The following is a 15,088-nucleotide window of genomic DNA, read 5'->3' as shown; positions in this document are numbered from 1 at the left end:
TTGATAATAGACTCAAGCATCTTCCCCACTACAGAGGTTAAGCTAACCGGTCTATAATTCCCCATCTTTTGTCTACTTCCCTTTTTAAACAGTGGCGTCACATTTGCTGTTTTCCAATCTGCTGGGACTGCCTCAGAGTCCAGCGAATTTTGGAAAATTACCGCTAGTGCACCTGCTATTTCTCCCGCCATCTCTTTTAGTACCCTGGGATGTATTCCATCAGGGCCAGGAGACTTATCAATCCTTAGCTCCATTACCTTGCCCAACACTCCCTCTTCCGTAATTGTGATTGTTTCCAGGTCCTCACCTACCTTCGTCTCTTTGTCAATTACTGGCATGTTATTAGCGTCCTCTACTGCGAAGACCGATACAAAATACCTGTTCAATGCCTCGGCCATTTCATCATATCCCGTAACTAAGTTCCCCTTCTCATGCTCTAAAGGGCCAACGTTTACTTACGCCACTCTTTTTCGTTTTATATATTTATAGAAACTTTTCCTATCTGTCTTTATATTCTGTGCTAGTTTTTTCTCATGTTCTATCTTACTTTTCCTTATAGCTCTTTTTGTGGCTTTCTGTTGACCTTTAAAGTTTTCCCAATCTTCTAGTTTCATGCTGTTTTTGGCCACTTTGTATGCCTTCTCTTTCAATTTGATAGCCTCCCTTATTTCTTTAGACACCCATGGCAGATTACCCCTTTTCTTACAGTCCTTCCTTTTCATTGGAATATACTTTTGCTGAGCACTTTGAAAGATTGCTTTGAAAGTCCTCCACTGCTCGTCAACTGTCCCACCGTAAAATCTTTGTTTCCAGTTTACTTTAGCCAAGTCCTCCCTCATTCTATTGTAGTTCCCCTTGTTCAAGCACAGGACCCTGGTATTGGATTTTATCTTCACACTCTCCATCTGTATTCTAAATTCAACCATACTGCGATCACTCCTTCCAAGAGGATCCCTAACTATGAGGTCATTAATTATTCCTATCTCAGTACACAGGACCAGATCTAGGATAGCTTGCTCCCTTGTTGGTTCCATTACATACTGTTCAAGAAAACTATCATGGATACACTCAACGAACTCCTCCTCAAGGCTACCCTGACCGAGCTGGTTCGACCAATCTACATGTAGGTTAAAATCCCCCATGATAATTGCCGTACCATTTTTACAGGCATTAGTTATTTCTTTGTTTATTGCCCGCCCAATGTGATGTTATTATTTGGTGGCCTATAGACTATGCCTATCAGTGACTTTTTCCTCTTAGAATTTCTAATTTCCACCCAAATGGATTCAACCTCATTCTCCATAGAACCTATATCATCTCACAGAACCGCCCTGATGGCGTCCTTGAATATCAGAGCTACACCACCTCCCTTACCTTCCTGTCGGTCCTTCCGAATAGTCTGGTACCCTTGGATATTTAACTCCCAGTCGTGACCATCCGGTAACCATGTCTCCAAATCAATAATGGCTACCAAATCATATTCATTCGCGATGATTTGTGCCGTTAACTCATCAACCTTGTTACGAATGCTACGAGCATTCAGGTAAAGTGCCTTTATGCGAGCTCTCTTACCCTCATGATTTCCAACATCTCTCATAATATCTCCCGAGTTATCCTTCCTTTTTGCTTCTTTCATAGTCTGCCTTGAACTTAAACCCTCCTGCACACATGCTAACCTGCTGCTTACCTTTTTATTTACCATCATACTCCCTGTCATTTTCCCTTTCCCTTACCCCCAACTCACTACTTTAAAATCCTAGTGACCACCCTATTTATCCTTTTCGCAAGAACACTGGTTCCAGATCGGTTCAGGTGGAGACCGTCCCATCGGTACAGATCCTTCCGGTTCCAAAACTGATGCCAATGCCCCATGAAATGGAACCCCTCTTTCCCACACCACTCCCTTAGCCACGTGTTTACTTCCCTAATTTTCTTATCCCTAAGCCAATTTGCACGTGGCTCGGGCAGTAATCCGGAGATTATGACCCTCGAGGACCTGTTCCTTAATTTCGGTCCTAGTGCTTGATAATCCCCAAACAGGTCCTCCATCCTCGCCTTGCCTATGTTCTTAGTCCCAACGTGGACGACAACAACTGGATCCTCCCCCTCCCGCTCCAATATCCTTTCAAGCCGATCAGAGATGTCCTGTACCCTGGCACCGGGACTCCTGATCCGGCTTGCAAAGGATACCATCTATCCCCCTAACTATAGAATCCCCTATAGCTACCACTTGTCTTTTTGCTCCCCCCTCTTGAATGGCCTTCTGCACCACGGTGCTGCGGTGAGCTGGCTCATCCAATAAACAATAAACTATTAGAAGAATACCAAAGTGTACTAAGTTAAGATCATAAGAATTAGGAGTAAGACGAGGCCACGTGGCGCATTCAGTCAAGGCTAATCAGATTGGATTAATTGATTGATTGATTGGTTGATTGATTGATTTTATTGTCACATGAACCAAAATACAGTGAAAAGCTTTGTTTACGAGTAGTACACAAAGATCAAAGATCACAGCAAGCAAAAGATGTACACATCAGAAAGACTTGGAGACACACAGGTTACATTATTTGAGGCATTAGCCCATTCAGCAGTCTGATAACAGCCGGAAAAAAGCTATTCCTGAATCTGCTTGTGCATGTGTTCAGGATTCTGTACCTTCTGCCTGACAGGAGAGGTCATTGGAGATCATTACCAGGGTGCAATGGGTCTTTGATTATGTTGGCCACCTTGATGCAAATTCCACTTGCCTGCCAGCTTCAATTATCCTCGACTCCCTTGTAATCAAATATCTGCCTTACTCAGCCTCGAATAGATCTGATGTGAAGAGGGGAAGTGCTCATTCACCTACCTACAAATGACACTAAGGCTCCAAATAAGGAGTGATACTATTAAGATAATCACAACGCTACTGAGAAGGAACAGACCCAAAGACAGAGGAACCTATAAAGGGTGCTTACTTTCTTATGTGGATAGAAAAACCAGTGTCCAAAATGACCTGATGCAAAAAAGATGCATGATGTTCTTGAAGGAAAAACTGACATTGAATTATTGTTCCGTGGCCTTACTCAAACATAAAGCTTATGATGCAAACAAACAGAAGACTGATGGAAATATTTAAATATCTACAGATTTAAATTGTTAAAGTCTTAACAGTCTTGGCTATTAATGTGACCAATGAAATCCCTACTCCTTACCCATTGGTGAAGACAGCTGAGTGACCAAACCGATTGACATCATGACAAAGATCAGGTGGAGGCAGCACAGACCACTCGTCACAAGCTGTGGGCACACAAAAGCAAATTAATCAAAACAAAGCTTGGTTATGAATTAAAAGAAATTATATGCCACATGCATTACATTTACACTAACTGCAGGCATAATTTTAAGTAGTTGTTGTCATGGACCTCGAAACTTTAAGGCCGTTTCACCTCAGATGCGGTCAGGCATGTTGAGTTTCTCCAGCACTTTGAGAATGATCCATTATTGTATGATTAACTTTAGAAATGTAAAGCATATTCTTACTGTGTTTTGCACAATAAGCTCTACATTGAGATTTCAGCAACATCCAATTTATTTTTCTATTACTTATGGTCATTCTTGCCCTAAGGTTATCACCTTATTACGCAGGCATGAAGTCACATTCAAACATTGTGAAATTTCAGCTCCTGACTGTTGGGTTACTGGTTTTATATAACAAGCAGAGAGCCATATCCTACTTTGACTTAGATTAAGGAGTCTTGGTTCTGGTCCTGTTTCTCCTCTTCCATATTGAAACTTATTAACTTGAAACTTGACATATTAAAAAGAAAATGCATGGACCAGCAGAAAAACCACGTAACAATGTATACATAACCCATGAAATCTCCTGTAGATAATCCTGGACAAATGCTCTACAATCCTGAAAAGTGAACAAATCTAAAAATTATCTAACTGCTCTTGTATTGCAGTTCAGAACTGCTCTACTGCCACCTGGAGACAATTTTCCTCACATCCACTGGTAGCACAGGAAAATTAATCTCTGACAGATTAGTGAAACTATCAAGTACAATCCTATGGGAGAACATGAAATATGGCTGCTCCTCAATATTAGAGAGGAAAAAGAGCAAAGGCAGAGATAAACAGCACTAAGCACAATTGTTCATTTGTAGCTTGGAGCAAACACGGCAACACATCCCTCAGACTACTTAAGTAGTCTGGGTACAAATGCAGCAAGATTTCCATAATATCCAATCTTGGGCTGACAAGTAACATTTGTACCACAGTCATTCCCTGGAACCTATCTCCAATAAGTGTGAATCTGATCATTGAATGAATGTTGTTGGACAATCAGTATTGCCATCAATGAATCCACCACTAACAGAAACGTGTAGGTCACAACTTACTAGAAATGACTAGGCTCGACATAAAACTACTGTGGCTACAAGAGTAAGTCACAGGTTAGAAACTCTGCAGTGGTTAAGTCACTCCTTGATTCATAGAAGATAGAACAGTACAGGCTCTTCAGCCCACCTTCCTACATTTTACTATCATCCATGTGCCGATCCAAGAGTTACTCAAAAGTCTCTAAAGTATCTGACTCCATTTCCACTGCCGGCAGCGCATTCCACGCGCCCACCACTCTGTGAAGAACCTACCTCTGACATCTCCCCTATACCTTCCTCCAAATCACCTTAAAATGACTCCCCCTCGTAATAGTCATTTCCGCCCTGGGAAAAAATCTCTGGCTATCCACTCTATCTATGCCCATCATTTTGTACACCTTTATCAAGTCACCTCTCATCCTTCTTCGCTCCAATGAAAACAGTCCTAGCTCCCTCAACTTTTTCTCCTAAGACCTGCCCTCCAGTCCAGGCAGCATCCTGGTAAATCTCCACTGCACCCTCTCTAAAGCTTCCACATGTATCATGTAATGAGGTGACCAGAACTGAACACAATATTCCAAGTGCGGTCTGACCAGGGTTTCATAGATTTCCCAACACCTTTCCTTCAACAAGGCCCAAGTTAGGAGTGTGATGGAATATGCACCAGTTTTCTGGATGAATTCAACTCCAACTTCAGAATAAACTTCTTGATTTTGAGAGGACTTGAATATAAAAGCAGGGATGTACTACTGAGGCTTTATAAGGCTCTAGTCAGGCCACATTTGGAGTATTGTGTGCAATTTTGGGCCCATATCTCAGGAAGGATGTACTGGCCCTGGAGCGGGTTCAGAGGAGGTTCACAAGAATGGTCCCAGGAATGACAAGCTTAACATACGAGCAACGTTTGAGGACTCTGGGACTATACTCATTGGTGTATAGAAGGTTGAGGGGGGATCTAATTGAAACTGAATACTGAATGGCCTGGATAGAGTGAATGTTACGAAGATGTTTCCATTGGTAGGAGAGACGAGGACCTGAGGGCACAGCCTTAGAGTAAAGGGAAGACCTTTTAGAACGGAGATAAGGAGAAACTTCTTCAGCCAGATGGTGGTGAATCTATGGAATTGACTGCCACAGAAGGCTGTGGAGGTCAGGTCATTGAGTACATTTAAGACTGAGATAGGTAGGCTCTTGATTATCAAGGGGATCAAGGGTTATGGGGACGAAGCAGGAGAATGGGGGTTAAGGAACTTATCAGCCATGACTGAATGGTGGAGCAGACTTGATGGGCTGAATGGCCTAATTTATGCTCTTAAATTTGAGATTATCTCGGGCAAAGCATCCAGCTTGACTGGCATCCTGTACCACCTTCAATATTTACTTCCTTCACCACAAAGTGCACAGTGTGCACCATCCAAAATGTACAGTGGTAACTGACTAAGGCTCTGTCAACAGCACCTCCTATGGGAACACCACCACTCAAGTTCCCCTCCAAGTCACACACCATCCTAACTTGAAACAGTCACTTCACTGTCCGTGGGTCAAAACCCTGGAACACTGTCCCTACACTTCAGATAGCTTACCACCACGCTCCCGGGCTACTTTGGATGGGCAATAAATGCTGGCCAAGCCAGTGACACCCTGAAACCATGAACATATTTTAAAAACAAAAGACAACGCTGCATTGAAGCTTCAAGAAAACAAGGAAAGCATGATGTTATTGAAATTTCTTTTTCCAAAAGCAAAACAACAATCAATTTGGTTTCATACTTGATTACAGCCTTGGTCCAAACATGAACAAATGGGCTACATTCCAGTGGTGAGATGTCAGGAGCAAGTCAGCATTTCAGCGCGGACAAATCTATCAGTGGCTGAAGAAATGGTGTGGTGGGCAAGATTTCAAATTTTTGGATCATTGGGATCTCTTTTGAACAGGTCTTTCCTGCCCCAGAAGGAACGGGTTTCACTTTACTGCAAGGAAACCAATATAATGGCGGGCAGATTTAATAGTGCTATACAGGGGCCTTTAAACAGTTTTTTTTCCAGTGGGGGGTGCTGGTGGCGTGCAATCCTGGACAGTCATAAGAAAGATGAGCAGGTTCTGAATTTTAAAAAGAGCAAGTTAATTAGAAAAAGCAGGCAACAGCAAGTCACAGAATGAGGTAACTGATTAATTAAACTGCATTTATTTCAATGCAAGAGATCTTACAGATAAGGCATAGATAACAAGGTGTGGAGCTGGATGAACACAGCAGAGGAAAGCTGACGTTTCAGATCTGGGCTGTTCTTCAGAAATGGGGGAAGGGAAGGGGACTCTGGAATAAACAGATAGAGGGGGAGGTGATGATAGAAGGTGGATAGAGGAGCAGATAGGTGGAGAGAAGACGGACAGGTCAAGGCAGGGATGAAGCCAGTACAGGAGAGTGTAGGTAGGGAGTTGGGATGGGGGTTGGCAAGCAAGGGGAGGGAAGGAAGACGGACTGGTCAAGGAGGCGGGGATGAGGCTAGTCGGGAGGAAGTGGGGGTGGGGGTTGGTCAGTGAGGTTAGAAGAGCAGGCAGGTGGGAGAAAAGACAGACGGGTCAAGGAGGCAGGGACGAGAGGGGCTGGTCTTGGGATGAGGTCAGGAGCGGGGAAATTTTTAAGCTGGTGGAGAAGTCCACATTGAGACCGTTGGGTTGCAGGGTTCCCAGGTGGAATATGAGGTGCTGTCCCTCCAGCCTTCGGATGGCATCGTTGTGGCACTGGAGGCAGCCGAGGATGGACATGTCATCCAAGCAGTGGGAGGGGGAGTTGAAGTGGTTCGCGACTGGAGGTGTAGTCGTTCGTCACGAACGGAGCGTAGGTGCTCCACAAAGCGGTCTCCAAACCTCCACTTGGTTTCCCCAATGTAGCGGAGGCCACATCGGGAACAGCAGATACAATATACCACATTACTGGATGTGCAGTTGAACATCTGTTTAATGTGGAAGGTTTTCTTGGGGCCTGGGGGGGGTGCAGCGGTGTATGGGCAGGTAAGGCAGATGAACTCAGGGAACATGGGACTGGGACATCATAGTTCTTATAAAAACATGCCTGAGGGAGAGACAGGACTGGCAGCTCAATGTTCCGAGGATAGAAAGGGAGGCAAGAGAGGAGGGGGAGTGGTGGTTTTAAGGAAGACATTGTTGTACGGAGAGAAGATATTTCTGAGGGATCGTCCAGTGGAACTCAGAAATAAGAAGGGGATGATCATCTTATTGGGATTATATCATAGGTCACCCAATAATCAAAGAGAAAAGGCACAAGTCAGGACTATGATAGAATACTCCCCAACTGCCTGATGTGTACAGCCCCAACACTCAAGAAATTGACATGATCCAGGACAAAGCAGCCACTTGATTGGCACTATAACCACAAGCATCCATTCCCACCACCACCTACACTCAGTAGCAGCAGTGTGTACTATCTACAAGCTGCACTACAGAAATTCACCAAAGATCCTCAGACAGCACCATCCAAACCCATGACCGCTTGCATTTAGAAGGACAAGGGCAGCAGATACGTGGGAACACCACCACCTTCAAGTTCCCCTCCAAGCCACTCACTATCCTGACTTGGCAATATATCGCCGTTCCTTCACAGTTGCTGGGTCAAAATCCTGGAATTCCCTCCCTAATAGCATTGTGGGTCAACCCACAGTCAGTGGACTGTGGTAGTTCAAAAAGGCAGCTCACCAGCACCTTCTCAAGTGCAACAAGGGACGGGCAATAAACGCTTGCCAGCCAGCAACACCCACAATCCACAAATGAATTTTTTAAAAATTTGCCACATATCTGGATAAGTACAACACTCAAGAAACTCTACCCCACCCAAGATAAAAGAACTTTTCACTCACTGATCCCCTTAAACTTTTACTCCCAATAGCAGCCCACCACGGTCACTGCCTGAAGAAAAGGGTTGAAGACCATCACCTGCAGATTAGCTAAATCACTCACCATTCTGACAGCAGCTCAAGGGAAATCAAAAATAATAATAAATGTTGCCATGGGCAAGCAATACCCACATCCCAACAACAAATGAAAAATTATAAAAACCAAAAAGAACTGCGCATGCTGTAAATCAGGAACAAAAACAAAGTTGCTGGAAAAGCTCAGCAGGTCTGGCAGCATCTCTGGAGGAGAAAACAGAGTTAACGTTACAGGTCCGGTGACCCTTCCTCCTGAGTTCTGAGGAGTCGTCACCGGACCCGAAACGTTAATAAATGAAAAAATTATACTTTGTTAATTAGCTTTGATTAATTAAACCAAAAGAAAATTTAAATTTAAAGTTTTAATAAACCTGTAATTGCACAAGCTACATCACTTCAACAGTCCAAATATATGAATTAATCTAACTTGCGTTCTATCTGGACAGAATAAAACTACAAGGATGTGTGAAATTACTTAATTTTATCCCTTTAATACTTGTCAAAAACAACAATTTACAGTAAATTTAATCTCGCTGCATGTACAATGATAAATATATACAGGATTCAACCTTTTTGGTAAACAAACAAACAGTACAAAGTAAGGACATGCAGTATTCAAAAGCTCCTACATGAGATACGTAATGAAGATATTTGGGACAAGTGAAATTTCTAATTTAAACAGATACATAACAAACACTATTTTAAATGCCAACAATCAAACTCCAAATTGCTCAAAAAAATGGTCCATTCATACTTATTTCAGGACATGAGCTTACAGCAGACCATAAACTGAAAAAAAGTATCAATTTCTCAATCCCACGAAGAATAATTTCACTTTTATCCTCTGACAAACTGATTTTTAATGCACCAAAATGTCGAATTTGCATTTACATTCCTCCGTGACTTTGGGACAATTCCCATCGCTGTATAAACTCCTCTAATACAACACTCTTTGTAAAATCATTGTTTCATAGTTAATTTCTTGACCAACTCCTTATCCTTCATTTCAACACTGGCCACTTGGCCTTCACTGCCCAATTAAGACAATAAACCTGCAACTTCCCTCCATTTAGAACCATTAACTTTCTGGCAGTAGTTTTATTCATCCTACCCAAGATCTTTCTAATTGGTTTGGAGGTCTTTTCTCCCCTCTACATCCCTCTGAAGTGCGACTGGATAGCATTAAGGGTGCTATATAAATCTAAAAAACTGCTGGTGAAAACACTTGTATGACATCTACTATTAACTTTGCATTACAACAGTAGCAGCACTTCGAAAATACTTTATTTCCTGTTTTGGACAATCTGAAGATCTGAAAGGCAGTTTAAATTTAAATTCTTTCTTTATATACCATGTGTGATCTGAAAGCAGTGTTTGGACTTCGTAAGAGAAAGGGAACAGGAACCAAGAGACAATCAGAATGCTTTGTACAAACAGCTAATGCAAAGACAGCACCTCCTGCATTAAAACACACACACTACAATGCTGCCCTCTGCTGCCTATCTTTACGTCTTCTGAAGCACGTAAATTGAGTATTTCAAGTCAGAGCAAAGTCAGGGCATTAATTAACTACATCTTTCTGCTTAATTGAGCAGAAACTGCTCCTGATTGACTATTAGCCCTCTAGCACTCAACGACCTATAAGAACACAGGCTTGAAGAAAATAATCAGTTTTTAAAAACGTGACAACTGCCAGCGTGAATTGCTCAGGATATTTTTTTCTGGGAGAAAACTTCACAGCATCATAGAAGTGTTACGGCACAATAGGAGGCACAACATACTTGCAGTAGCTCATTCAAAGAGTTATCACAGGCCTGTGATTTCAAATCAACATGCTCTTCTCCAATTTTCGACTGGTTTGCCAGACAGTTGCAGCAACTATTTGTTTTATTAGTATAGATTTCTGAAATTTGAAACTGCTCCTTATGTTTTAGTCTCAAAGAGAAAGTCTGGTTAAATCACATTCCCTGTTCCAGATGCTGAATAACCAGCTGTGCATTCTCAGCATTTACGTAATAATCATAATGGTTTGTACCAAATTAGGAAATAAGACTATACTTTACAGTAATGCACTTGTGCTCTCAATTCACTGTGAATTCTCAAGAAATGAACTTAGTAAAATTCTTCATTATAGAAATAAAGACTTGCATTGGTTTTTACAGCCTCTTAAACCATTGGAAAGAAATACAGAAGGCACACAGTAGAGTGCATACATCCACCAAGCTGCATCAACACAACGTTATTACAATTTACACAGCTTTTTTGAGACTTGTCCCCACTTGTTTGATGCTTTGTAAATGTAAAGCTAAAAACAAATCTTTCTATTCAGGGCTTCTATCTCACCGGAGACTTCAGACCAATCCACATACAAAAACCTGCTCTGAAAATTCTGCTCACATTTTGGTGCATGACAAATTCCACCACAGCAGCTAAAGAATCCACAGCATTAAAAAAAAGGGGATATTTATTTGGAAAGTATGTTTGCCCTTTCACTCAGTATTAATGTTCATTTTTAAAAATTTGAGGATCAAGTTTGGAATCATTGTCAAAATGTAATTAGCTCTCCCTTGGGCCATAAAATACATACTAATTATTGTTAAAATGCTTTCATTAGTTTTCACAAAAAGGGGCAAAAACATTGTTTATCATGCTTGCCTTCCTTTTTTAACACTGCTAAGTTACTGCCAAATTTGGCAAATTTTTATACTGTGGTCTCTGTCTGCTTGGAACCAGATTGTAACAGGTCACTTGTTACCAAAGGAGAATCTCTGATTTGGACCTCAATCATGAGGAGGGAAGAGCAGCACCACAATACGTTTCAGTTCCAAGCCTGACAAGATCCTTCACAGTACTTTACATGTTACAGTTGGCTTGGCAAGTGAGGAGATATTAAATGGAAATTATCAGCATTGCAAAGTAAGGTGAGATTTATATATAGTTTGAGAGTTTGAACCTGTGGCATATCAGTTTCGTGTGCGCCTGAAGGGGTTTAGTAAGTAACTTGCATTTTTGTAGCCATGGTATGTAATTTGAAGCACAGTATGAGACACACACACACAGTTTCTGGAGTGCAATGGAGATTTGTTTACATTAGAAGAATTTATGAGAGAACAAGATAAAGAGCAGAGCACATTAGGCTTTCAGACAGAAGATTTTGGGAATTTTTTTTTGAGAGAGAATTAGGGGGAAACACCCATAGCTTAGGAAAAAGCTTTATTAGATTCAGTTTGAAGCAGTTTACAAAAATCTTGGCCTGAAGGTGGATGTGTAAAATAGTTGCTCCTGAGAAAGGTTTAGGGCTGTTAAGAAAAAGGTTATCTCAGCATACGGAGTTTACTTTAAAAGCTCCAGACCAGAAGTGTTTGGTTACAACCCTGAAGGAGTCATTTGAAGCCAGGAATGTTGGAAACTCAGTTGCCTTAACGCTTCAAGATTCTCAAATGGGGGATTAAAGCCACGGTTAATACACACAAAGAAAATTCTCTTTTGTGCAAGTACTATAAATTGGGACTAATGGCATTGTATTTTACCATGAGTTACAAAATCTTTAAAGTTTGTTAAATGCAAATAGTTTGGTTTATTCAATTGTAACTTACTTTTAAAAAAACCTTTAAACCTGAATTACAACGGTGAGATTTTCAGTGAGAGATCACCCTATTAAAACAAAGCTAACAAGACAGATTTCAGTCTGGGGTATGACTTGTCTCAACTATATCCTTCTACCGCTTCCACAGCGTAATTAAACAACAAATGAAGGAGTTTTGCCCAGAGTTGAATGGAAAAGGGAAAATATCTGCTACCTCTCGTGTAGTCCATCCAGCCACAACTCATGGGATTAAGCAAGTTAATCAGTGGATAATGTCAGATGCCTAAATATAGGATTCAGCTGCCTATAAGAGCATGAAACACTACCATGAATGTCTCCCATTCCTCAACTTATTGAAAATAATCCACATTCCAAAATGTCTGCAATGCAGCCTCTAGTACTTCTAACTGTCAGTTTTTACAGCAAATACAGTAACAAGTAATCCAACACCCACCTGTGGAAAAGAACCTAAGTGTACATCTTACAAGGGGAGGCGATGGCGTAGTGGTATTATTGCTGGACTGTTAATCCAGAGATCCACATAACAACCCGGGACACGGGTTCGAATCCCGCCACAGCGGATGATGGAATATGAATTCAACATCTAGATTTAAGAATCTAATGATGACTGTGAATCCATTGTCAACTGTCAGGAAAAACCCATCTGGTTCACTAATGTCCTTTAGGGAAGGAAACTACCATCCTTACCTGGTCTGGCCGATGCTGTGGGTCTGGAGTCACACAATGTGGTTGACTCCGAACTGCCCTCTGGGCAATTAGGGATGGGCAATAAATGCTGCCTAGCCAGCAATGCCCTGATCCCATGAATGAATAAAGAATGAAAGAAAAAATCTTAGCATTGCCATTAACTGAACCATAAAAATCCAAGAATTTTACAATACAAAGGCGGCCATTTGACCTATCATGTCTGTTCTGGCTCCTGAAAGAGCAACCCAACTAGTCCCATTTTCCAACCCTAACTCCATTGCCCACTAAATTAATTACTTTCAAATATATATCCGTTTCTCTTTTGAAACCTCATATGCAATGCCACCACTCTCCTGGGCAGCGCATTCCAAACTCTAAGAACTTAGTTAAGAAGTTTCACACCTCACTCCTAGCTCTCTTGCTGACAATCTTGAAATTGCCACAGAGAGCTTGAAATTACGATTCCTTTTTACTGATATAACTGTTGAAATAATTTTAATATTTACACTGGTCACTAAGGAAATATATGTTGTTTTGTTAAAAAAAAATCTTACCTTGGATTTAAAAGGTTTCAGACAAGGAGTTAAAAAGGTAGCCACAAAGGTTCACTGGGTGGCTATGACATATGAACTGGAAGGTTCCAGATTCTATTTCTAATCTATGCTCATCACAGTAATGGGAGGTTGGGTGGGTAAATGATTTATCTTCAGGAATAAGTAGAAGTTCAAGTCAGACATAACACATGAGGTGCTGTGTGCGAACCAAAAGTAAACAAGATGAGAAGTGCTAGTCTGAAGACAACATAAAACATTATTGCACTAAGTGCACCCGTTAGTTAAAATGCAAGTTCAGAAACATTACAAATGAATCATAATGCATAATATAAAATATAAATTATCCAGCAGCTCACCCAAATCATAAGCCATGAAGTCCGAAGAGAAGCACTTAGCTCCATGGCTCATTGAAGTGTCATTGTGAGTATTCCCACCAAACACCAACATGGTTCCGCTTACAATAATGGCAGTATGCAGGTAACGGAAGAAACCTCGATCTTTCAAGATTGTCCTTTTGAAATGGAAAAGAAAATGGATATCATTCCATATATCCTTAACAAGGCATGACCATTTTAAAGCAGCAGTTTGAAAATGTTTGCGTGTCTTGATCACAAGGGGAATCTCTTTGCAATATCAAATGTCTGGAGGGACAATGCAAATAAAAATAAATTCCCAGAAGCTCCATTCCCATACGTCAGTAAACATCCACAGAATTCATATCAAATATTGGCATATGCTCAGGAATTATCTGTCATACTGACACATCCCCAGTGATCGTACAACTATTAGAGACATCCCACAAATGGAGATACATTCTCAAACACGACTGACACCCATCCAATGAAACACTGCACTACTCTAACAAAGTACATTTCCTCAAACAAATACATTACTAGTGAATAAAATAATACTACCTTTACACAAAGATAAGCAACGTGCTACAAAATAAAAAAAATAGAAAATATTGGACATCGCTGAAGACTTGGTACTCCTGGCAGCAAATGGATAAACAGCTCCAAAACAACACAGGTATCTTGTATTCTAAAGGTCTATAATCTCAGTTATGAGGAAGGGTCACCTGACCCAAAACGTTAACTCTGTTTTCTCCTTCACAGATGCTACCAGACCTGCTGAGCTTTTCCAGCAACTGTTTTTGTTCTTGATTTACAGCATCCGCGGTTCTTTTGGTTTTTGTCTATAATCTCAGTTTGATTCCAATTGTGCAAGGGCGTCCCTTTATCCAATAATGTCAGAGTGAAAGCAGATAAACAGTAATAGCAAAAATTCCCATGTTAGATCAGTTTTTAGTAACCAGTGACCTGCAGCTATTCTAGAAGAAATTGTTTTGCTCTTTCAGTGTTGACATTAGGCTAGTGTTGGAATGTGTTGTATTTGAAATTTGTCATCTAGTTTTCGATTTTCCCATCAGTGGTCTACTGAAAAATGGCTCGAGAGAGAATCAAGTTCAAAAATCACATGACACCGGGTTACAGTCCAACATGTTTATTTGAAAACATAAGCTTTCAGAGCCTTGCTGCTTCGTCAGGTGATAGTGAGAGAGGTGGCATCAGACACAGATTTTGTAAGTGAACGGTCAACGGGTCATAGAACTGATGCAATTGTTTTGAAAAAACCCAAGATGTCTGTTAAATCCCTATTCAGTTAGGAAGGAAATGTAGGTTTCGATTGATTAATATGCAAATCCTAGAATTTCTTTTAAGTCACTGCCCTGAGATAACTAAAGGTTTTATCAGAATACCAGAGATGTCATCTCAGGTCAGACAATGGATTTTAGTTGTGAGGCCTTGTTCAGAATCTGTCCCTGTTTTAACTTGGAGTGAGACTGGTTTTATCTCCAAATTGGAAATTTATAAAATGCCACGTTATCCGCAATTGTTTGATTTTTGAACAAAATAGAATGTATTTGCAGG

At 41.0% G+C, this 15,088-nt stretch overlaps 1 protein-coding gene across 1 annotated transcript in view; it reads right to left on the bottom strand.

The window, feature by feature from the left end:
• The window catches only part of atrn (attractin), a 233,320-nt gene that overhangs the window by 61,449 nt on the left and 156,783 nt on the right, over nt 1-15,088 (bottom strand). Inside the window, exons 9-10 of the mRNA XM_048602194.1 lie at nt 13,514-13,668; nt 3,195-3,279 (exon numbers count right to left, since the gene is read on the bottom strand). Coding sequence (XP_048458151.1) covers nt 3,195-3,279; nt 13,514-13,668 — 240 coding nt within the window. The remainder of the gene's footprint in view (nt 1-3,194; nt 3,280-13,513; nt 13,669-15,088) is intronic.

Source organism: Rhincodon typus, chromosome 1 (assembly GCF_021869965.1).
Source record: "Rhincodon typus isolate 14 chromosome 1, sRhiTyp1.1, whole genome shotgun sequence".
In the NCBI taxonomy this organism is placed as follows: domain Eukaryota; kingdom Metazoa; phylum Chordata; class Chondrichthyes; order Orectolobiformes; family Rhincodontidae; genus Rhincodon; species Rhincodon typus.
The sequence above is the reverse complement of the archived record's forward strand: the minus strand, read 5'-3'. Positions and strand labels throughout refer to the sequence as shown.